At 39.9% G+C, this 24140-nt stretch overlaps 1 protein-coding gene across 2 annotated transcripts in view; it reads right to left on the bottom strand.

Moving 5' to 3' along the window:
- The window catches only part of CDH2 (cadherin 2), a 214773-nt gene that overhangs the window by 5863 nt on the left and 184770 nt on the right, over positions 1-24140 (bottom strand). For both annotated transcript variants that reach the window (XM_055323451.1, XM_055323453.1), the window contains exon 15: positions 6531-6695. In XM_055323451.1, the coding sequence (XP_055179426.1) occupies positions 6531-6695 (165 nt within the window). The remainder of the gene's footprint in view (positions 1-6530; positions 6696-24140) is intronic.

The following is a 24140-nucleotide window of genomic DNA, read 5'->3' as shown; positions in this document are numbered from 1 at the left end:
GTGCACATGTGCTCTTTCTCCCAAATAAATAAATAAATAAAATCTTAAAAAAAGTAAAAGTTTAAGTGAATAGAAGAGGTGTGTGGACATGGAAAAAAACTAGAAGGGGTTACTCAAATGCCTGACGTTTGGGTAACTACAGGAGTAAGTTAAAACTCTTTAGCAGAGCATTCAGTGAACGTGGACTGTTCATGCACCTTTTCCACCTTAGCTGTTCTCAACTCCAGTAACCACAGCTAAATTATTCACCAAAATCCCCCCAAATCTAAAAATGTCATGTTTTTGTGTACCCTATGTTATTTGCACATTCCTTTCCTGCTAAAATGTGATTTCCTTTGTTTGAAACTTCCCCATTCATAATTTTTCATTTGACTGATATCCATCCATCCATCCATCCATCCATCCATCCATCCATCCATCATTTAAAGCCCATTAAACATGTCACTTCCACTGCAAGAATTTTCCCCCCAATCATGACTGTGGGTTATTCCCATGGTCCCTTTTACTTTTATTGCCATGTTTTGGTTACACTAGATTGTGACATGCTTTTCTGCCAAGGATGTTTATATTCATTTCATATCCTGCTGTTTACCACAGTGCCTGACATCCAGCAGGCATCTTAGAAGGTATGCCTTGGTACTGCTGTCTTGGGCTTACAGGTTTTCACCTCATCACCTTATTCATATTTATATATGCTACTTTTAGAAGAAGCTAGGATTTAAGTTTAAAATATATGTGGACATAAAAGTCCAGATTCATATTACAGGAGAATTCTGTGACTTGACGCCAACATTGCTAGGTACCTTTCTGAGAACTTCATTTTACTTAAAGCAAATTTTTTGGAGGGAGAGGATTTTGTTATATTTACAATTAGGTGTTCTTTCTGAAAAGTAACTTGTACTAATAACTATATGATACTGATAATAATTACGAGATTTTATTATGTGATGGGCACTATACTTATGTGGATTATATCATTTAGTTCTTACAGAAATCTTAAGAGAGGATTTTATTATTATCCTCATTTTATACATACATACGAAAACTTGGAAATCCAAGAGGTTAAATCCAAAGACCTTGACTTTGTACAAGGTAACAGAACTATTAGGTGAGGCAGCTGGATTTGAACTCAAACAAATGCCCAACTACTCTAAGAAGCAGACAGAGATATTTTATTTTAAAGAGGATAAATAAATTTATTTGATATGAGAAAAAAAGGCAAAAGTTCTAAGCGTTAGCAGTTTTGTGCAAGTTATTTTAGAAGCACTTTCCCTAAGTTTTTAAATACCAGTCAAAAGTTGATCTTTTAACAGAAATATGTCCTTGGTTTTTATATTTCTGAGATAAAAAAATATGTAAGATTAGTGAAATTATTGGAGGTATGCTAATATCTACAGTCAGGCTGAGATTAAATGAATTTGTTTCAACATTTCACCCTCTGAAGGTCATACTTAAAAACCTCAAAATAGAATGAAATTCTGTAGTTGAAATTTAAAATGTATGATTTGTTTTACTCTATCTACCAGGGTAGAAATATGTCATATTTTTGATATTCAAGGCAACATGCATTGATTATTTAAATAAACAAACTAGAAAAATGTTCTCATGAGGTTACTTATTCCTTACATTACAAAAACACTCCAATTATAATTACACCATACTATTCTTCCTTTGGAACAGTCGGTACTGTGCTAAATCAAATAAGACCTGGGGATAAAGAAATCTGTTTGCATTTTACATGTACTTGTAAAATATGCTTGAATTCTTTCTAGGTGCCCTCAACTGTTTTAAAACTTTATTTGTATTTATTTTTATCTGTCCAGTTATAGAAAGATATTAAGGAAGTCTTCATGGGCACCTTAGATGGAAGAATCTATATGGTGTTTTTGAATGTTACCTGATTTAGGCCTTTTGACAGTTTCAATCCCCTGAATTGTTCCATACACCTGACCATCTCATCCCTAGACCCTCATTTTAGTTTCTTCTGTGACACTATTAACCTCTGTAGACTTTCTTCCTATGTCCAAAGGTAGGGAATTTCTAGCGTGAATGTTTGGTCTTCCATCTCGTCCATATTTTGCTATCTTACAATTACATTCTTCATCTGGAGAAACATTTCCAAATGTGATGCTTTGGTCCATTCATGCACTTGCCAAAGCAATGCTCCCCACACTGCCCCCCAGGACGTGCACCTCTTCCTCTGAAGCCAGAAGGGAACCCTGGGATAGGGGTTATGAAGGAAGGTGAGTCCTGGGTACGATGGGATGCCACTGGATGGTGTTTACTCTAAACTCTGTGTGCTTGACCTTTTTCAGGTTGGTAAAAATGAAGGAACTAACATCTAGAAAAAGAGGGAAGGGGAAACTATGCAGAAAGGATAGCATGGGAACAGGTGCTGACATGGAATCACAAGCTGAGCCCAGGAGGTACAAGTAGATTCCCTCTCCTTGGTCTGTAAGATGCAAATTTGGGGTGGGGTAGGGGGCAGGGGAAGGACACTGAAATGAAACTGTAAAGCCAAGGAAGGATTACATGTAATGGGCCTCCCATGTCTCGCAAAGGTAGGCTTTGGATACCAGAATGTTTACCTGGTACAAAGACTGTGCTTGCAGCAAGGCAGGGAGTACACAAAAAGAGAATCCAGATCTAATTTATTTTCTTTCTACATATTACTAGTTCAAATATGTACACACAGGAGATGTTCAATAGTTATTTGCTGAATGAATGATCCTAAACCAAGCTCCAGATCATTTCAAAATGAGCCATTTTTAGCAAATGCAGACAATCCCCAAATTATGAACTGACTGCATTCTAGAAGTTAATTTGCAAGTCAGTCGTTTGGCAGCAAGTTTTTCGTTTAAGTATTGAAACATGTTCATTATGGTCTCAAGCTACTTTTTAGGCTGTGTACTTTTTAGGCTGAGTACTGTTCTAGGAAAAGGAAATTGCAAATGGAAATTGTGACTGTAACTCTTTCTCCTGTGGCATTGGAGGTGCTGGGTAACTGAATCTTATTAATTAGATACGCTTCTCTACCTACTGAAGAAAATCCAGTCTCTGTAGAAAAGATGAGTGTGCACACACAAACACACAGCATACACTAAAACCACAACTTAGAACCAACCAATATCCTCATTTTCTTTATTTATCAGCTCCAGTAGAATAAAGGCCCCAGACTTGGGCCCTGATGAATCCTAATCAACTGCAAGGTAGGTGATGCTCATTGTTTGATGATGCCTTATACACCTGCCACAGTACTTGGATTCCTTAAGGCAACAACATCTGAGAGCTAGATCACATACTAGATGCTGAGGTTACTCAAAGATGAACAAGAAATTGTCCGCATGCTGGAGAGAAGGTCCATGCTCACATAGGAGAGAGAAACATTGACAGTCACACTTCCATGGCCAGGGCTATCATGCAGGAAGTATCTTGTTAACCTTTCCCAGGGGGATCAAAGAAGGCCTCACAGAGAAGGCGATGTTTGAGGCAAATCTGAAGGCTAAGTGGGTGTTTCACTGATGGTTAAGAAGCTTTGCAGCAGTTACATTACAGTCAAAACTGGATACTTTTGAGGAACTGCAAATAGTTCAGTGGGGCTGCATCAATGGAAGGAAATGTCATAGGGGAAGAGGGCAGGAGTCAGATTAGGACTACAATCTTATACATGACATTCAATGCTTGAACCTTGTCACTGAGAAAAGAATAATGCTGTAGGTGGAATGGAATCCCATGGAATACAGACACTTCAGGGAACAAGCAGGAACATTCAGTTAAGTATCTGTTGAATTACACTGAAGCTAAAATTCTTGCTTTAAGAAAGTCCAGCTCCTGCATCACCATTCAAATGATTCATTATATCTCGAAATCCAACCACAAGAATAACTGAACAATTTCTCATGACAACAAATGTGAAATGAGAAGTTAAATTATCAGGCACTCTTAAATATTGAGAAAAATCTAGTCATAGATATAAATTCCTGCAAATCCCCTAACCAGGTCATTATACATATAACTGGTAAAGTCAGGGCATATTTTTGTAGATAAAGGAGTTATTGGCACTCTGTTGTTTGGCCTTCCATCTGCTTTCAAATCATGACTAAAACAAATTAACCTATTACCTGTTTAACAGAAGTGAATGTGTATGTTCAGAAACCAGCATGCATCTCAGGAATAGAGAGTAATGAAGCATCGTAAAGGGAGATAAATACTTGAAGCTTGTTTCAAAAGATTTTTTTTTTTTTTACAAACCATAACTGCATCTAAAAACCTAGACTACTCTCTCTCACCATACACTAAGATAAACTCAAAATGGATTAAAGATCTAAATGTGAGACAAGATTCCATCAAAATCCTAGAGGAGAACACAGGCAACACCCTTTTTGAACTCAGCCACAGTAACTTCTTGCAAGATACATCCACGAAGGCAAAAGGAAAAAAAAGCAAAAATGAACTATTGGGACTTCATCAAGATAAGAAGCTTTTGCACAGCAAAGGATACAGTCAACAAAACTCAAAGACAACCTACAGAATGGGAGAAGATATTTGCAAATGACGTATCAGATAAAGGGCTAGTTTCCAAGATCTATAAAGAACTTATTAAACTCAACAGCAAAGAAACAAACAATCCAATCATGAAATGGGCAAATGACATGAAGAGAAATCTCACAGAGGAAGACATAGACATGGCCAACACGCACATGAGATAATGCTCTGCATCACTTGCCATCAGGGAAATACAAATCAAAACCACAATGAGATACCACCTCACACCAGTGAGAATGGGGAAAATTAACAAGGCAGGAAACAACAAATGTTGGAGAGGATGCGGAGAAAAGGGAACCCTCTTACACTGTTGGTGGGAATGTGACCTGGTGCAGCCACTCTGGAAAACTGTGTGGAGGTTCCTCAAAGAGTTAAAAATAGACCTGCCCTATGACCCAGCAATTGCACTGTTGGGGATTTACCCCAAAGATACAGATGCAATGAAATGCCGGGACACCTGCACCCCGATGTTTCTAGCAGCATTGTCCACAATAGCCAAACTGTGGAAGGAGCCTCAGTGCCCATCGAAAGATGAATGGATAAAGAAGCTGTGGTTTATGTATACAATGGAATATTACTCAGCCATTAGAAACGACAAATACCCACCATTTGCTTCAACGTGGATGGAACTGGAGGGTATTATGCTGAGTGAAGTAAGTCAATCGGAGAAGGACAAACATTATATGTTCTCATTCATTTGGGGAATATAAATAATAGTGAAACGGAATATAAGGGAAGGGAGAAGAAATGTGTGGGAAATATCAGAAAGGGAGACAGAACATAAAGACTCCTAACTCTCAGAAACGAACTAGGGGTGGTGGAAGGGGAGGAGGGTGGGGGGTGGGGGTGAATGGGTGACGGGCACTGAGGGGGGCACTTGACGGGATGAACACTGGGTGTTATTCTGTATATTGGTAAATTGAACACCAATAAAAAATAAATTTATTATAAAAAAACAAAAAAAACACCTAAAGTAGATTGATTATGTATATAGAATATATGACTCCAAGGAACCCCAGGAAATTAGAGTCTTATCAGCATATGATGGAAGGTGATGTAGAAAGAAGTATCCCACCTTGTAATGCATTGAAACTTATTCTGATCTTAGAGACACTGAGTGGTAGGACATGGCCAGAGAATGCGAGTCCTGCCATATAGTCACAGTCAACATCAGTATGTATTGCTCTCTTATGCTTAACACTACAAATTCAAAAGGAGGATTGCAGTAAAACTACAGGCATGATAAAAAGAAGCAGCACAAATCATTTTACTTCAAAATGTAAGTATTAAATGTAGCAGAACTCGTGGTCAGTAATGAAATAAAAGAATGCCATAATAATTTTGACAGTGAAAATCATATCTGTTATATTCAACAGAGAATTAGCTGCCTCTTACAGAAGCTCTTAAAACTCCTCAACTAGACAAGTATTTAAATCACTTACATAATATTTAATTTAGCTCCTCTTCCTACTAATCTCATTTGATGGAACTCTCTAGTCGGTGGGCAGGCACTGAATTCTCAACATTTGTGGGATTCAAAGTATACAGTGTGAGGAAAATGAAAATGAACTATTATTACATTCATCAGTGCTAATAAATGAAATCAGAATGCACTATAATATTGTTCGTCTATTTATTACTGTAATCTGGGGAAAAAAGCCTTTTGGAGATAGTATGACTAATACTGATAATGTATATGAATGTCATTTACAAATACAGAATATTAATTAATTGATAGGTCTGTTTTTTGGCCCATCAAACCAATTATATCTGTTCTTGCTATTGGAGCCACATTAGCTTTATTTTATTTATTTATTTATTTATTTATTTTGCCACATTAGCTTTAACATGAAAATAAGCTCAAGAAAATCAAGGGTGTTTTCACCAATGATATCACTGTATTCCAAGCAATTTGTGGTCTATGTACAGCAAACCATTAGCATAAAGTAAACATCCTTATAAAGAGAGGGAACTAGTCTTTTCACCTCATTAATGAAGTCCCCGATGTCCCCAGGGTGTGGGGCTGCAGATCGGACCGGGTACTGGGGTTCAGCGTGGATGGGTCTCTCATCCAATCGTCGGATTCCTACAGGCTTGATGGCATCAGGTTCCACGGTATCAGGCTGCTGGAGCTGGCTCAAGTCATAATCCTGCAAAAGACAAAATCAAAAACCCATGGTAGATGGGCATAAAGATGGAAATTACAACCTTTGTTTTTAAACACATACCCAGAATGCATAGAAATGAGTGAAATTTAACATAATGGAAAAGTTGCCACCATGAGTTTTTCATGTTATGATTAAATATTTCTTTCACACAGCTCTTTCTTCTGTGCTTTTCATTTCTACAGTCTGTGCTCCATCTGCTTTCCTATGTTTCTCATCAGTTTCCAATGGAAAACAGCAGTGAGATGAGGCCCCACTATAAAATGACTAAAATGCCTAGAAGATGGAGTTGTACCATAGAAAGAAAGGTACTAACTTAATGTGGAGTTGGGAACCTACTACCCTAACTTGGAGTGTCTTAGCGTATTAGGTATCTCAAGCTGAAGGAATTAAAAACAAACAGCAGAGGAGGAAAGCCACTCTAACTCCCCTCACCCTTGCCCTTCTTCCTTGAAACAGGTCATAAAACTCCCATGTGAAAGGTCCCCTCCTTGTAGTGGGAGAAGAAAACACATCGTTAACATCTGAGACAGGGACTTAGGGGCCACGAAATCTGTACCAACAAGCCTTGTTAAACTAACCTTTACATCCCTAATTACTTCTCCAGCATTTACTAGTTCTTGCCCAAACCTTTGGTCTTGACAATTCTTAGAAGTTTCTTATTTCTTTGTCTAAAAGGCATAAAAGCTTCCCACTGTGGACACTTCTTTGGGTCTTCATTCTCTTGTGAGGCTCCCATGGACATGTAAATGTTTAATAAGATGTGTATGTTTTTCCCCTGTTCATCTGTCTTTGTTAGTTTAATTTTCAGATCCAGCCAGGGACCCCAGGCAGGTCAAGGAAGACCTTTTCTTTTCCTACAATGTCTTTAATATTAAAAAAAAAAAAATGACACAGATGTGTTTTCCTTTTCCTTAAAGTAGGGCTTGAGTTCACCAAGGTTTCAAAGCCAATCTCTATTCCTCCCTCCCTTCAGGGGTCTGGAGTTGGCAAACTATGGTCTGTGAGTCTCTTGGGACCCATATCCTATTTTTCTCAAAGAACGGCTTTTACATTTGTAAAGGATTATTTAAAACAACAATAGGAACGAAGAATATGCCACACAAACTACATGTAGTCTACAAAGCCTTACAATTAGGCTTTTCACAGAGGAAGTTTGCCAGTCTCTGGCCCCATGGCACACGGCAAGGAGGAGTGGTTTCCCCTCCAATACAGCCCAATGGGAATATCCTAGAAAAATAGCTTGTCCACTTTCAGATAGGTAGAGTCAAACTTGTGAAGGATGCTCTTGGCACAGGCCGGGCCCTCAGAACTATTTTCAGCTTTAACATCAGCCAGATGCTAAAGTGAGATAGAAATAAAGAAGCTGACTATAATGTGGAAATGCATCAAAATTTTAGGTTTGGATACTTTGTAGTTTTCAAATCCCCAAATTCTGATGATACAAAATTCTCTAATTTAATGTTGATATTTACAGGGAGTGTAGATTTTCTGGGACTCTTCAGAGTCCAGGCTTCACCATTTTATCTAAAACCAGCTTAAGTGCCATTTGGAATATCTCTATAGTAGTTTCAATTTACTCAACATTTGAATACTCACCACGTACTGGCATTGGTGGAGGTGCTTTACATGTATTTGTGCCTTTAATCCTCCGATCAGCACTTATTAAGTTTTATTATCCCTTTGTACAAGTTGAGATACTGAGTCTCAAATAAACCAAGTAACTAAGTCCCTTATCCCAAATCTACTAAGACTCAGAGACAGGTTTGGATTCCAAGCAGGTTAGAGTAACTTTAAAGCTTAGCTCTTTGGCAGCCACCCAGGAAAGTGAGTCAAGTCCAAGCCACAAGGCCTGGAGTTAAAGAGTAACGGACTAGACAGATGAATGTGGAGGGCCCAGACGTGAGGGATGATTATAGTAACCCACGAGACCAAGACCAAGGGGAAAAAAGTCACTGGCATTCAGACCTTCGAGGTACCAGGTACTATACCAGCCTCTTGAGAAGTGTCTTTTCACTAATACTTTCTTTTTTATTATTTTTATTTTTTTAAAGGGTTTATTTATTTATTCATGAGAGACACACAGAGAGAAGCAGAGACATAGGCAGAGGGAGAAGCAGGCTCCATGCAGGGAGCCTGATATGGGACTTGATCCCAGTACTCCAGGATCGCACCCTGGGCTGAAGGCAGGTGCTAAACCACTGAGCCACCCAGGGATCTGCTTTCTTTCTTTCTTTTTTTTTTTTTTAATTAAAGATTTTTATTTATTTTATTTGAGAGAGATGAGAGAGAGAGAGAGAGAGCACGAGCAGGGGGAGGGACAGGGGGAGAAGCAGACTCCCCATTGAACAGCGAGCTGAACTCGGGTCAATCCCAGGACCCGTGGATCATGACCTGAGATGGCAGGCGCTTAACCGACTGAGCCACCCCGGTGCCTCTCATTGATACTTTCTAATAAACCTGTGGAGAATGTTTCATTATCATCTTTTTAGGTGAAGAACCAGACTCCTGAGAGCTCGAGTAACTCGCCCAAGGTCACCCATCTAGACTGTGATTAGGATGGAAATCGAAACCCGGTGTGTCTGACTTCAAAACGTCCATCTACAATGTAACTTTCTGCTTGTTAAGACACTCTCAAAAAAAAAAAAAAAAAAAAAAAAGACACTCTCATCCTGACCACTGTCCTGGAAACAATTCCTTTACCAAGAGATTCAGCTAACTTAACTGCTGAAGGGACTGAGGAGAAGCCCCTTCTCTCAAGAGTGTACAAGGGGACTTCGAGGTGAGGCCGGTACACAGAGCAGGACAAGCCAGCCTGGGATGTAAACGTGGTATGCTGTAAAGTATAAAATGCTCTGAGGAGAAAACCTGTGTTAGATTTGAACCTTGAACAATCCATGTGCTAGGGAGAAAGGACCTTTCTGGGATTACCAACAGCATGAGCAAAGACATGAGAATGCTGCTTTCTCTTACTAGGATCGAGTATTTCAGATTATCCAAACAAAACCTGAGTGAAAACATCTCAATCGTGCACAATTGTGCTCCATTTTAAATTTTATAGAATTTATGAGCAATTTATAGACTATCTTGAAGACATACGATATAACAGATGTGAAGGCCTTTGAGATGCTAAAATGTCATACAAAATAAAAACAGGGACTTATTTAGAGAATTCCGAATGCTTACACACCAGAAGCATATTTTTCCAGGTCATGTTTAACTGCATAACTACCAAGCATAATAAAGTGGGATAAACCGTGAATAACTGTGCCTTCTGACACTTACTGAAGCTTTATATAGAAGAAAGGGAAAAACAGATTGTAAGTATACTGATAATAGTCAATAAATATTTTTATGCTGAAAGTGTAGAATGTTTTGTTAGAAGTCGGACTTACATGAAATTAAGTAATGGAATCTAATGTTTAAGGACTGTCTTTTCCCTGGTGACAAACTCCTTGATACTCAGTGTATTACATGATAATTCTGTATAAGAATACAGAGAAATTTCCTTGGCTTAACTGTTGACAAAAGGGGCATGCGGACTTTGCTTGTGCTATTCCTTACCTGGAAAGAACCTGTGCTCCCTGATTTCTTATACGCTCCCTCTATACCCAAAAGTTACAAAGGTGAATGCATTTTGACTGGCTAGCAGTGTCATAAAAATTTTCTAATAAATTGCCAACACTTAGATATAGGGATAGTTCACCTGAAAATGGGAAGATGTGGCAAAATAGAGCTTAAATTCTAATATAAGTTGTCGTAGCCAATTGCAGCTGTCTCCTCCAGGCAAGGACAGCATCTCCACCTCGCCTGCTTCACTTAGAGGGATATATAGAGCAGCATATTAATTTATAGTTTTTTTATCTTTCTTTTGATAGCCTTTTCCTACACCTTAAGAACTAGAGAGTGGGAGAAGCCTTCAAAGGTCTGTAGTCCTGTTCCATCCTTTCCACCAGCAAAATGGCAAGCCCGTAGAAAGTGCTCATTAAAAAATGTGTCGAAAAAAGCCTGAGCAATGATATTCATGCCAGATGTTCAAAAGAGCAACCAATTTAAGAAATGTGCCTTGGATCACATTATATCCATAGCAGTAATTCACAATGGGGAGGGACGGAAAGACCCCCGTCTCATCACTGAGATTCATTGCTCTGGTGAGTCCCCCATAATGATGGAAATATGTCATATTCCTCAGTTGTGCAGATAGCAAAAAAAGAGGCAGAAAACCACTGATTTATGGAAAGTTAGGAACTGGGTTAAATGTGGCTTAACATTTCTCTGTGATGGTTTCTTCTATTACAAACATGGGATATAAAAAAACCTGACAATGCTAGGAAGTAGGCAGAAGTGTCTTCAGGTCACAGGGGCTGGTTTTCTGTCCATATCCATCTGTGTTGTGTGGCAGAAGTCCTGATCTGAGGGTCCAATTTTAAGCCTTTTGATAAGGGGTCACTCTATGCAAACCTCCTAAATTATACATCTTTACAATCCCATAATACTTTACTTAAACACACAAATTACAACATGTAGGATGAGAATTATAAAGACAATTACAGAGACTGAAAACACTTTCAAGGTCATTCGGTTCATGGTCTCCTGAAGATTACAAAGAAACAAGCCAAGAAGAAACCTTTATTTGGTTCCTAAAACTCTCTAGAGAAAAAGTAGATCTGAAAATCTCTTATGATTGTCAACCTTTATTTGCAATGCTAACTTCCTAAAGAGGTCTAATTTTCAAAGGAAGGCCAAGGAAAATCTTGTTTTAAAATATTTAGAACATATGTTATTTGGCAACAACGATTAGAAGGAGGCATGGAATTATGGTTTTAAGAATATTCACATTGCAGGCAACTAAAACCTCTTTCTGGTCCATCTATGAGTTAAAATGTCTTAAGGGTGATACAATTATGGGAGAGTCAGTAAAAAGTTAGTTAGCAGCTAACACTCTGGTTTTGGCTTTTCTTGTTAAATTCCACTGACTTGCAGTAATTTATAATTGGTTCAGTAAAGATACCACGAATCTAACCTAAGGCATTTGGTTATGTTTAAATACATTAAAATGCTGCATCAGTATAGATAGAAATTCTGGGACCTAGGTAAAAATTTCAGAAAGCTAAAAAAAGAAAAAAAATTCAGAAAGCTACCTTGCTGATAGCATCTATAGAATAGTGTAATTGAATCTGTTTTAGAGAGTGACGAAAATACTCGTTTACTATCTCACAAGTATTTAAAGGAGAGCCTACAGGGTGCCAGATGCCATTTCCAGCTCTGAGTGAAAGAAGGAAACCAACTCTCACCTGGCAGGAATGACACTGGGTGCTTTCTCAAGTGGTACCTCACATACTCCCACCACAAATCCTTCCAAAGTAGGTGTTATTCTATCCCCTTGGTTACTGCAGGTCAGAGAGGTTAATGATTCGTCCAAGGTTGCAGACTCAGGTAAGCAGCGTGGAAGGATAAAACAGAGACCACCAGGGCAAGCGAATTAAACATAAAAGCTGCATCTTGTTGCCATGGGCCAATGAAGAAATGCACAGGGCAGTTCACCGAGGTGGGAAGCGGGAAGGGTTCCTGGTCCAGGAGAGGAGTTCCGGGTGGTTATGCTAAGCTAACGAGGCACTGGGGTCTGGTACTCCGGTCTGTGCATGGTTGGTTAAAACGTGCCTCACAGATTTTTGGGCAGAATTAGGATTCTTCATTTCCGTCCAACCAACAACAGGCAGGCCCCTGCAGGAAGGGAGGCACCGAAAGGTCACGGTCCTTTATCAGCCTCCACTGGGGGGAGGAGTGAAGAACACAGCAGCCAGCTTCCCTATCTCCTGGGCAAGGGCTGGTACAAGTGGAAAACTTTCCCTTTATAGCAGCAGAGGCAAGGAACTTTAAAATTCCCATATAGATAAGGGAAACATTTTTAATGTTTCGGGACTGAGTAACTGAGAGAAGTAAAAATACTAACATGAAAGTCAATGGACAAAATTCTGAAGGGAAAAAAAAAAGTTATCTGGAAAAAAGCTGACGGTGGCACAGGCAAGAAACTCTTCAGACAGACACAAAAAGGAATGGAAGGTGGAGGAGGAGAACATTATTATCTCACCCTCTATAGCTCCTGGCATTAAAATAATTGAATAAAATAGTGATAAGGTGTCAACACATTACCATACAACTGCTGACACGTAAGTCAAATACCCTTGTGAGCTTTATGTAAATGACGATAGGAGCTGATTTTCCTCCCCCAGCGAAATATAGTTGTGATGGTAACTTCCCGGGCGAAATGATGTGGAGACCAAGTAGATTCCAAGGATTATGAAAGCCCCCCTAAACAAAAGATTTGCTAAAAGCTCTTCTGGTTTGAATCACAAACCTAACAAAGATAAAATAACTCAGGGACAGCTGAAGGACCTCTATTCTCTGCTGTCCTATACACGGTAATCTCACTAGAAGGCCAGTCTGCCTGGTCCCAGGAGGGATGGAGCCAGGCCCCCCCCCCCCCGAGGAGGGAACACATCCATTGTTCCTGCCTCCATGGTTTACTGTTAACGCTGCCCTGTCACAGCTTCTTCCAAAATTCTCTCCGAATTCTGTCTTCAGAATTTTGAATGAGCTGAAGTTTCACTCGCTGGTGCAAAATGGTGGTCCCGCCACAGAAACTGGCGTTGTTGGAATTTTATCACAACTTCCTTCCTATTGTAAAAATATGGCATATGCTCTTGGAAAAATGTTGTGAAGACGGTTCCATTAGATTTGATTGAATAAATACTTTCTGGAGAGTCTCTTGGGTCGCAGATGGAGTTGCCCATAGAGCTCTTAGTCTACCATCTTTTAAAAGAATGCATTCAGAAATGATGAGACTTGATGTCATGCAAATATAAACAATATGTAACAAAAATATGGAAGAGGAAGATGTAAGCTGCTGGGGGAAGTAAGGATGTGGCTGTGCAGGCCTGCAGGATGGAGCAGAGCAACAGGGCTTCAGAAAGATGATGTTCCTCCTGAAAGCTGACATTTAATTTTTATACTGATGTTTGTCATTTCCCATCTTGTCCATGTAATTCAGTTATAGCACGATAGAGATGAACATACTTCTTAGCCCGTTTAAGTACGTCTGGCTGGGAGACACAAGTATACTTTCTAAATGCACCTTCAGGCCATGTTCCCACCCCAAGCTCCAACTTCTTCTACCTAAAAATATGAATGTCACCATCCAGACAAGATCAAAGTCATTCTGTTGGCCTGACCTAGTATTCTGTCTTAGAGGAGACCTAAAAATAGGGAATAAAGAAATGACAAGATTTGGTTCAGAATATGGTGACAGAGCATCAAAAATCCTTCTCCACTTTCAGACACATGGTTTTGAAATTTCCTAAGGAGAACTAATCACTGTTTAAGATAAATGTACATATAAAGGGAGCATACTATGGTGACTGCAAAAGACAGAGTCTGAAATCAGAATGCCTTGATTCAAATCCTGACTTCACCCTATCCAACTGCGTGGGACCTTGGGCAGGTTCCATAAAGTTCCTGGGCTAATCTAAAGAGCATTCAAGCTCTGGACCAAATGCTAATGAAGGCTCCATATTCTCTAAACTCTAAGGGGGTTAGCGAATGTTTTTTTGGTAAGGGCCAGATAGTAAACATTTTAGTATCTTTGGGCCATATAATCTCTGTTATAAGGTCTCAACTCCGCTGCTGCTACTGCAGTGTAAAAATAGCCACAGGTAACACATAAACAATGGACAAGGTGCACGGTTATATCCTTTTTTCTTAAAAGATTTTATTTATTTATTCATGAGAGACACACACAGAGAGAGAGAGAGAGAGAGAGAGAGAGAGAGAGGCAGAGACACAGGCAGAAGGAGAAGCAGGCTCCATGCAGGGAGCCCAACATGGGACTCGATCCCCGGACTGGGATCACACCCTGAGCCAAAGGCAGATGCTTAACCACTGAGCCACCCGGGCATCCCACATGGTTGTATTCTAATACAACTTTATTTATAAAAAAAAAAAAAAAAAAAAAAAAGGCAGTTGGTGGATTTGGCCAGCTGGCAGAACTTTGGCAAATACCACTTAGCATCTTTGCTTTTGTTTTTCCCCTGGCAAAGTGTTAACACACAGTTGGTGGTCAAAATCTTTATCACTGTCATTACTGGGATATTGATAACTTTCTATTCCTCTAAAACTAAATACAGTAAACTTATGATTACTCAAGAATGAATATTAAAATGAATTACATAAAATATTTTGTTCATTCACACAAAGTGACAGGAATAGCAAATAAAAGGTTGTGTGCAAATCATGCGCATGATAAAAATATTTTGTGTCCAATGGGGAATGAATGGGCCCTGGCCAGTTGAGAATATGGTTCTGGTAGCCTATCGACATGTGTCACCTGGTGGTATTTTGAGAACAGCTTGCACAAAGGCAATGACAATGTATTAATCCGATTCCTAGTGAAACTTTCCTCTTGTGAAATCAGTAGCAAAATATACTAGTATTTGCAGGTGGGTGTAAGTGGCCGAATAACTTGAGAACATAGCAGAGTGTGCCTCAGCCAACAATAAAAATGTTGAAAGTGGTCTCCACAGCTGTGTCCAGATTCAGCCATCTGTCAGTTTGCTTAGCAGGAAGATTTTATAAAACAATCATTTAAAAGAATCAAACACACCATGGTTAAATTATAAAATTTCACTCTCTGCTTGAGTCAGAGGGCCTGGGTTGGTTGCCCACACAAGGGCTGGCTTCTGAGATGGGCCGGAAGTGCATGGAGACAGACCCTCTGGCTCAAGCAAAGATTCCTTGACTGGGGGATGTGACTCTTTTGGTCTCAAGGGACTTTCTTATATCTGTACCCTCCCCCTCTGTCTAGGCATCTAGACTGGATTTAAAATTTTAGCTTCTGTCACCCAGATTGTATACCTGAATTTATTATTTTTTTTTCTGTAATAACCTGGCTATTCAGATTGCTTCTCCAGATTCTAACTTTGTTAATACTAAAATGTGCTCAGTTTTGCAAGCCATGCCTAACCTGTTAACTAAGTCTTACTCTTTGCCTTTTCTAAAGCCTGATTACCTGAGGTCTTCTAATAAACCATGGCTAAGTGCCCAGCCTCACTGGTCCTATCAGTCACACCTGCGTGCTACAAGTCAGCAACACCATATGCAAAATTGGTCATATGACCACCAGCAAGTGCATTAGGAGTTTAGCCTCTCAAGTCACATAGACCTGGGTTCGAACACTGGAGTAACAGCAGTGTCTATGGCACAGGGTTGTTGGGAAGATTATAGGAGAAATGTAAGCTGAGGGCAGAGCACAGAGCCTGACACAGATCAAGTATGTAATGAGTGCTAGCATTTATGAATGTTATCGTCATTTCCTGAAGACATCAGGGATTTCAAAGAATGAAATTCAAGTTGTCATGGGTGTCAATCAACCCTGCAGACAGACTTATAAAAATTAAGAGGTTTGGGAAGAGGGCCCAATGCATGAACTTTCTATGAGCACTTCTCAGGCGTGTGACGTCCTAAGTACAGAAATAAAAAACGAATAGGATCCCTGCCCTCCCAGAATTTAAGGTTGGAAGCAGGACTGGACACAAAAGCTCAAAACAAAGTAGACATGGAATGCTGTGGATCATAAAGCAGAGATACTTGATCCAGATGGGATTCCAAGGGAGGATGTCTTGAGATGAGTCTTAGTGGCTAAACAGAGTTATTAGGCAGGCTAAGACCATGGACTAACGCCGGGGAAGTATGAGGTTCCCTGCATTGGTACAGAGGTATAGGTGGCTCAAACCTATTGCAGTTTAACATGTAGTGTGGTGAGGCAATGTGAGGAGAAACTAAGTCATCAACCCTCAGAGTTCCCATTCCCCAAACCAAGTCCCAACTCATAGGACTGTGGGTAGGTTCTTACCTCATCTCAGGCACCTAAATTCCACTGAACGTGCCTTCTGTGTCATGGAAGGTCTGGGGACCTCAGCTACAGAAATATTGACACTAACTCCCACAAATTACATAAGAATTAAATTTCTTAAAAAAAAAAAGGCAATGGTCACTCATACAGCAACTACATCTGGATCTTTAGGGTTTTGAAATCCTGGGCCACTACAAAGAGCTCCTATCATGACTCCCTTTATCCTGAAATTGCATGTGATCATTTACATGTGCACGTTCCTATCCTGATCAAGAAGATGTCAGTGTCCTAGGGAGCACCGGGAGCATTCTGAAGGTAAGGGAAAGCTGCCCTCCCTAGTTTTTGTGAGCCTTACATACAGTGTCTCCATTTTCATGAGCTACTGCATTTTCTGTGTCTTTTGTGACCAGGGACCCACTTCCTTCCAGCATATCTGCATGGGTCACAAAACAATGCACATGAGTTAGCACTCTATTCTGGGTGGGTCACTATGAGAAAACTCTTCTCAAAGAAAGTCAGAAAAGATTCTCTAAACTTAACACTTAACAGGGTGGGGCAGAGACTTCCAGCCAGTCACCGAACTCATTCCTCCTTCTTACTGGGTACCTTAGCCAAAGGCATTTCCTAGGGGACAGAGAATGGAAGCGATGCGTGCCATGCCTAGCCCATAAAAATCTCCCACAAATCATCCTCCCTGCCTTCTGGTTATTCAGGGATTGCAAGTATGCATGGCTGGGATGACCCTGGAAGCCACATCTGCAGAGCTGGGGAGCCGCTGGTACTCTGGGTCCCTTATGACTGCATGGAGTAGAGTAGCGTGGATCTTTCCTCCCCACCTCCAATCCCCATGACCTGAAACCCAATTACCACGAAGTAAGTGAGAAGTGCATTTCAACCAGGCTACCAGGCTTAGGTCACTGAAATTTTAGTTTGTTATAGCAGCTATCCTATTTTAACCAATTCATCTGGCTAAGTATATCTGTGGCAATCTGCTTTCTTTCCCTTTAAAATAACCAAACAAACAAATAAACAAACAAACACAGTACTACAGAAAATTGTTCCATGGTTTCTAGCACTATGGGACCTTCCCCTAATAGAAATCTGTTTTTTGTTAATCCCAAGACTAATAACCATATAATTTAATCAGAGTCAGCAAAAAATAGATTTTTATAAAGGATTGGCTTATAATATAAGTCAAGAAAGCTGGCCTGGGACAAAAAGAAGAAAATAAAAACAATCACCAGAACATGTCTGCCTTGCGTAAAGCAAGAAGCCTCTATTTAGTTTCCAATACTTATTCTCAAGACAGAATGCTGGCCATGTTTCTAGATCTTTCAACTTTTTGGAAAGGCTTGGGAGATCCAAAATTTATGTGAAATTTTTCAGTTTTTACACTTTGCAAGCTCAATAAAAAAAATCCAGACGCACCCCTTCCCCACCCACCTGATGAAATATGACTTTTAAAGTGACAGAGAATCTACCTTTCAGACACGTACCCCAAATCATTAAGGGTTGACATCAGATACTTTCTCTGAGACCTCAGAATCATCTCTGAGGAGAAAGAAAAACTCCAGCTCGAGAGCAAGACTCTAAAAACTTAAGAAACCAAATGTGGGAATTCAGATTAGAGTACTCACAATCCTGGAGTGTGAAACCTCCTGACCCCAAGAGGTGCTGGGCCTTGTCTGAAGAAACTGAGAGATAAGAATCTAGCCGACTGTGATGTTCCACTCAGCAGCAGCTGTGTGGGAAGTCAAACCTAGTACCCAGGCAATAGTAAGGGCCAAGAATCCAAGAGTGAGCAAGAGTACACCAATGAGGAACTTTTAATTAGTCACTCACACTTTCTGTCACGACCAGCCCTGATTTAAGCTCAATGAGTTTGTGGAGAGGGCAAGCCCTGCTTCCTTAATGCTGTCCTTGAACCAGCAGCCATGGTTCAGGAGATCTCAGTGTTGACTCACTGTAATCTGTAATCTGTGAAACCTCCTAACATGGACAACAGATCCTCTCTTACAGATCCAGAGTCCTTATAGGAGTTCCCAGGCCCCAAACTCAGAATTGGACATTTCCCAAGTCAAATTTCAAGAGCAGAGGAAGCTGCTGGATGTCCCAGAGTCTACTTCAAGGAAAGGATGGCCTTCTTCTGATAAATTCAAAATGACATTTGGAAAACTTTTTTTTTTTTAATTAAAAAAAATTATTCATGAGAGACACAGAGAGAGAGGCAGAGACATAGGCAGAGGGAGAAGCAGGCTTCCCATGGGGACCCTGATGTGGGACTTGATCTCAGGACCCTGGGATCACGACCTAAGCCAAAGGCCTGATGCTCAACCACTGAGCCACCCAGGTGCCCTGAAAGGTGTTGTTTTAATCACCTGGTTGAACCTGAGTTTTGCCAAGGATGGTACAGGATCTGGTAAACGTATCACTTTCTCTGGACAGAGACTTAATCTCCACTTCAGTACTTTTTAGCAGTGTGTGTCTACTCTACTGTACTGTGGGAGGGTCAAGTGAAATAATGTATAGAAAGCACTTAAGTACAGTGCCTAATTCATAGGGTACCCCAAACAATAGGTTCTGCTATTATTATGAAGAATGAAACCATATAATGGTGAGTGATTTAGGTAGAGGTTGTTTAAAGTGGGCACCAGTGACTGTTGTAAACATAATACACATTCCACAAATGCTTATTTAATATAAAAGCAATCGTAATTAAGCCTAAGATTTAAAAAGCAGGAAGCTAACAGTTTCTGTTTCCTATCCTGGGGCTAGAGGGATGGTTCCATGAAATGTGAGCCATCGGCTATATTGTACATTCACCCTGATTTTATTCGTGATGCTAATATGAAGGGAGCTCATTGCAAAAAACATGAAAAGCTACACAGTATCTGCAACGAGCCCCATTGACCAAAAGTGCACCGATGAACATTTACTAATGAGGGTAATTAAACATGACTTGATAACCACCAAAAGCCTTGCTGAGTGTGGCAATGAAGCAGATAAAGAAGAAACTTTGCCCTCTGAAAAGAGAACAGACATTATACTAAAAGTGTCTGTCCAACAGTCAACAGATGCTCCTATTCAGAAAGCATCTAATGCTAGCTTCAAATATGGGCCCAACTTGGGGCCCAACAACTTAACCCAGAGCACAGTATCTACATGCACTGAGAAGAGTCTACTATACACAAGACAAAAAATACAGGTGCGTTGTTGTTTTTCTTTTTGTAGGCTTCTGAGCTATTTTGCTAAAGAAATTAGCAACCTGTATCCTGGCACAGAACTAAGACAGCAAGAGATGCTAATCAATGGCCTTGAAGATAAGGACTACCCTTGGAAAGGATTGCTTTGCTTTGTTTTCTTTCTAATCAGTTAGCTCCTTAAGGAGGATACACTCTCTTGGCAGGAAAAATAGGAATGTTGGCTAAGCCAGCCTGTGGCTAGGTTTTACAGCCTTCCCAGCATAGCTGCCTTTGCCTGTCACTACAGTTCCTATCTGGCTTCACCAACTGCCTCAACTACACTCTGCGACCTGCCCATCCTTTGAAAAAGCTGCTGATTCTTTGGGATTGTCCAGCGGAGACATCAAGCAGGCCACCGCCTGATTATGACAAGCCACGCCTGCCTTGTAAGGCACAGTCTCCATCCACATCTAGAGGTAACACACATGCTCCATAAAATACTGCCTATGTGTAATAAAAATCAACTATAACTTGTCTAAAATGTAACATGGCAGCAATCCCATTTCCTAAGCCTACTCTTGTAGAGAGATAATATCTTCCCCCCAAAACTAATAAAAATGTATAAATCATATTCTGTTGCCAAAAAGGCTTAATGCATGCTACAGAGAAATAAGTCATGGGAATGAAAGAACAGATGGAATACAGTCAGTGGTATTGTCACAGTGTCATATGCTAACAGGCGGTAGCCACACTTGTGAGCATTATAACCTAATGGATAGACTTGTTGAATCACTAGGTTGTACACCTGACACCAATGTAACATTGTGTGTCAACTATACTCAGAAAAAAAAAAAAAAGAAATACACTTTCTAACAGTCACATGTGAATTATGGAAAATAGAAATAGAATGTATTTCACAAAGCTGAACTTCTCAGGAATGGACCATAATTTTAAGATTTAAAGCAGTAATATCTTGTTTAGAAAATGGGAAAGTGGAGTTTCTGGGTGGCTCAGTGAGTGAAGTGTCTGCCTTCAGCTCAGGTCACAATACTGGGGTCCTGGAATCAAGCCCCACCTGGGGCTCCCTGCTCCACGGAGAGCCTGCTTCTTCCTTTCCCTCTGCTGCTCCCCCTAACTTGTGAGTGGTCTCTCAAATAAAAAATATATATATTTAAAAAAAAAGAAAATGGAAAAGTATTTGGATTAAATCCACTTAAAAAGTAAGAGTATTAAATAAAAGGTTTAGTTTTTTTTTTTTTTAAGAAAATAAAAGTAAATGAGAAACTCCACCAAAAACTTTGATCCAAATCTTGGTGAATTCCGTTGGAGAATTTATACAAACAGACAGGAAGACATTGTAAAGTGATAGCAATGAAAACAAGTGGTACCAGCCCAAGAAGAGGGAGGCAGAGCAAGCAGTCCAGCACAGGGTCAGGAAGCCAGCCCATACACCCACACGCACAGAGCCACCTGCCTTATGACAAGTGGACCTCTGCAGTGCAGTGGAGAAGGGCTATCTTTTTAGTAAACACTGTTGGGCATCAGGGAAGAAAACAAAAAAGAACTCTGATAAATATCTTATAGCAAATGAATAATCCATTAGAGACAGATCACAGACTTAACATGATAGGTAAAATAAAAAAGCTTTGAGAAGACAACATGAAGTGTTTTGGTTTTCTTTTCTTTTCTTTCTTTCTTTTTTTTTTTAAGGAGGAGAATTCATTACTTCAGAGCAGACAAAGTTTTCTTAAATGGGACATAAGTGTATTTCCCAATGGAATAAAATTGCTATATTGGGGCAGCCCTGGTGGCTCAGTGGTTTAGCACCACCTTTGGCCCAGGGCCTGATCCTGGAACCTGGAATCGAGTCCCAAGTCGGGCTCCCTGCATGAAGCCTGCTTCTCCCCCTGCCTGTGTCTCTGCCTCTCTCTCTCTCTCTCTCTCTGTGTCTTTCATGAATAAATAAATAAAATCTTTAAAAAATTGCTATATTGGGCTTCATTAAAATTAAAAAAAAAACCTTTGCTCATCATAAGACACCATTAAGAGAATAAAAAAGTAAGCTATGAGATAGGAGAAGATATTGACAATATGTTTATCTGACAAAGAAATGATATCCATAATATATAAGGACCTCCTACATATCAATAAGATAAGGGCAGACAACTGTAATAGAAAAGTAGACAAAAGGCTGAACAGAAACCTCACAAAGGTATCAAAATGGTAAGTAAGTCAGTAGGAACATCTTGATTAAATCATACTGAGATATATGCCACCAGAGGGGCTAAACTTTGAAGACTAGAACAAGTCAAGTGCTAGTGAGGATGTAGGACCAATGAAACTCTCATGCCCCACTACGGTGAAGGGAGATGTCAATTGGTACAATTACTGGAAAACTAGCAGGTTGGTGTTAAAACTGCACACAGATACATTCTAGGACGGAGAAGTTCAATCCCTATGCATATACCAACAGAAATGCACCAACATACACACACAAGAATGTTCACAGCAGTTGTATTCATAATAATTCAACTGCATGAACTCAGTCCAAGTATAGTAGAATGGATGAATAAAATGTGGTTAATTCCTACAACAGAATACTTCTTAGCAACTATAAAAATGAACTACTTCTGTATATAGCACGGATGAATCTTACAGATATAAGTCTGAGTAAAGGAAGCCAGACACAAAAAGTACCTACTGTATGATATCCATTTACATAACGAAATCTAAAACCCAGTTATGCTGTTCTGTGGTGATAGAAATAAAAAAAAATACTAGTTACTTTTGGCAGAGGACATACTTCCTGGCAGGGGATACAAGGAAGACTCCCTCACATGCAGGAAATGCTCTTGTTGACATGCATGGTGGTTACACTCTTTTTATTTATTTATTTATTTATTTATTTATTTATTTATTTATGATAATCACAGAGAGAGGCAGAGACACAGGCAGAGGGAGAAGCAGGCTCCATGCACCGGAAGCCCGATGTGGGATTCGATCCCGGGTCTCCAGGATCGCGCCCTGGGCCAAAGGCAGGCGCCAAACCACTGCGCCACCCAGGGATCCCGGTGGTTACACTCTTAAACCTTGTAGGAAGCCTTCGGTTTCTGGTTGGGATCTAGAGTCATGAGACTATTATTCACATGCTAGTATTAGCAAACAAGCCAGTTAAGTCACCAAATCACAGATTTTTGAAGCCATAATTCAGAACATAATGAGGCTACCTGAATATAAAGAAGCTAACAAGCTCCAAGAGAAGTAAGACCCATAGCTGCTTTGATCTCTGGAGGAGGAGAGAATGGAAGAACAAAGGAATCTGCCATTAAGAAGGTCCAGGCTTCCAGTTACAGAATGAATAAGTTATGGGAAGAAAAAGCACAGTACAGGAAATACAGTCAATGACATTGTAATATTGTTGCATGATGACAGATGGTTGCTACACTTGTGATAAGCATGGTGTAACATAAAGACTTGTTGAATCATTATGTTGCACACCTGAAACTAATATAACATTGTACATCAACCATACTTCAATAAAAAAGAGAACACTAAAGCCAATAAATAAAATATTTTTAGAAACTTTATCTGGACCAAAAAAAAAGAGGTAGAGGGGAAGGAGCATAAGGATAACTCACCCAGACTTGCAAAGAAATTTTAGTGGCTATGCATGGACAAACCTCATGGATTTGCATCTTGAGGGAGTGTATACCCTCCATCAACTCTTTCCCACAACCCCCTATCTGCTCCTTAAGGGAGTGCACCAAAGGGCCAAAGACCTGTCATGCTAAGGAGGAAGTCTGGATTTAATAATTTCTAAAGAGTTAGTGGGAGTGTGAAGCCAGAGAGAGGACACTCATTAGGATGCTATTGGAAGACAATGATGATTCTGATCTAAGTTAAGGCGGTGGCCTTCGTGATGCGATAAGCAAATTGATTTCATAAAAACACTTTAGGTAGAGACAAATCCTTGGTATAGCATTCTCACACTGCATATTTTATTCTGCTATTATGAGGTAAGCCATAGAATGAATAAAAAGCCAATTATTTAATTTTGTCACAATTTTCTCTTTTTTTTAAGATGTATTATTAGAGAGAGTGTGAAGTACACACAATGGGAGAGGGGCAGAGGGAGGGAGAGAGAGACAGAGAGAATCTTAAGCAAACTCCTGCTGAGCACAAGGCCCGATGCAGGGCTTGATCTCATGATCCTGAGATCATAAGCTAAATCAAAATCAAGAGTCGGATGCCCAACTAACTGAGCCACTCAAGAGTCCCCAATTTTTTCACAATTTTCTATAATGAGAACTGCAACTGGAAATCATGACAGAGAATCCAAGA

Source organism: Nyctereutes procyonoides, unplaced genomic scaffold, assembly GCF_905146905.1.
Source record: "Nyctereutes procyonoides isolate TBG_1078 unplaced genomic scaffold, NYPRO_anot_genome, whole genome shotgun sequence".
Lineage (NCBI taxonomy): Eukaryota > Metazoa > Chordata > Mammalia > Carnivora > Canidae > Nyctereutes > Nyctereutes procyonoides.
Note: the sequence above shows the minus strand (reverse complement) of the source record. Positions and strands in the feature narration are given on the sequence as shown.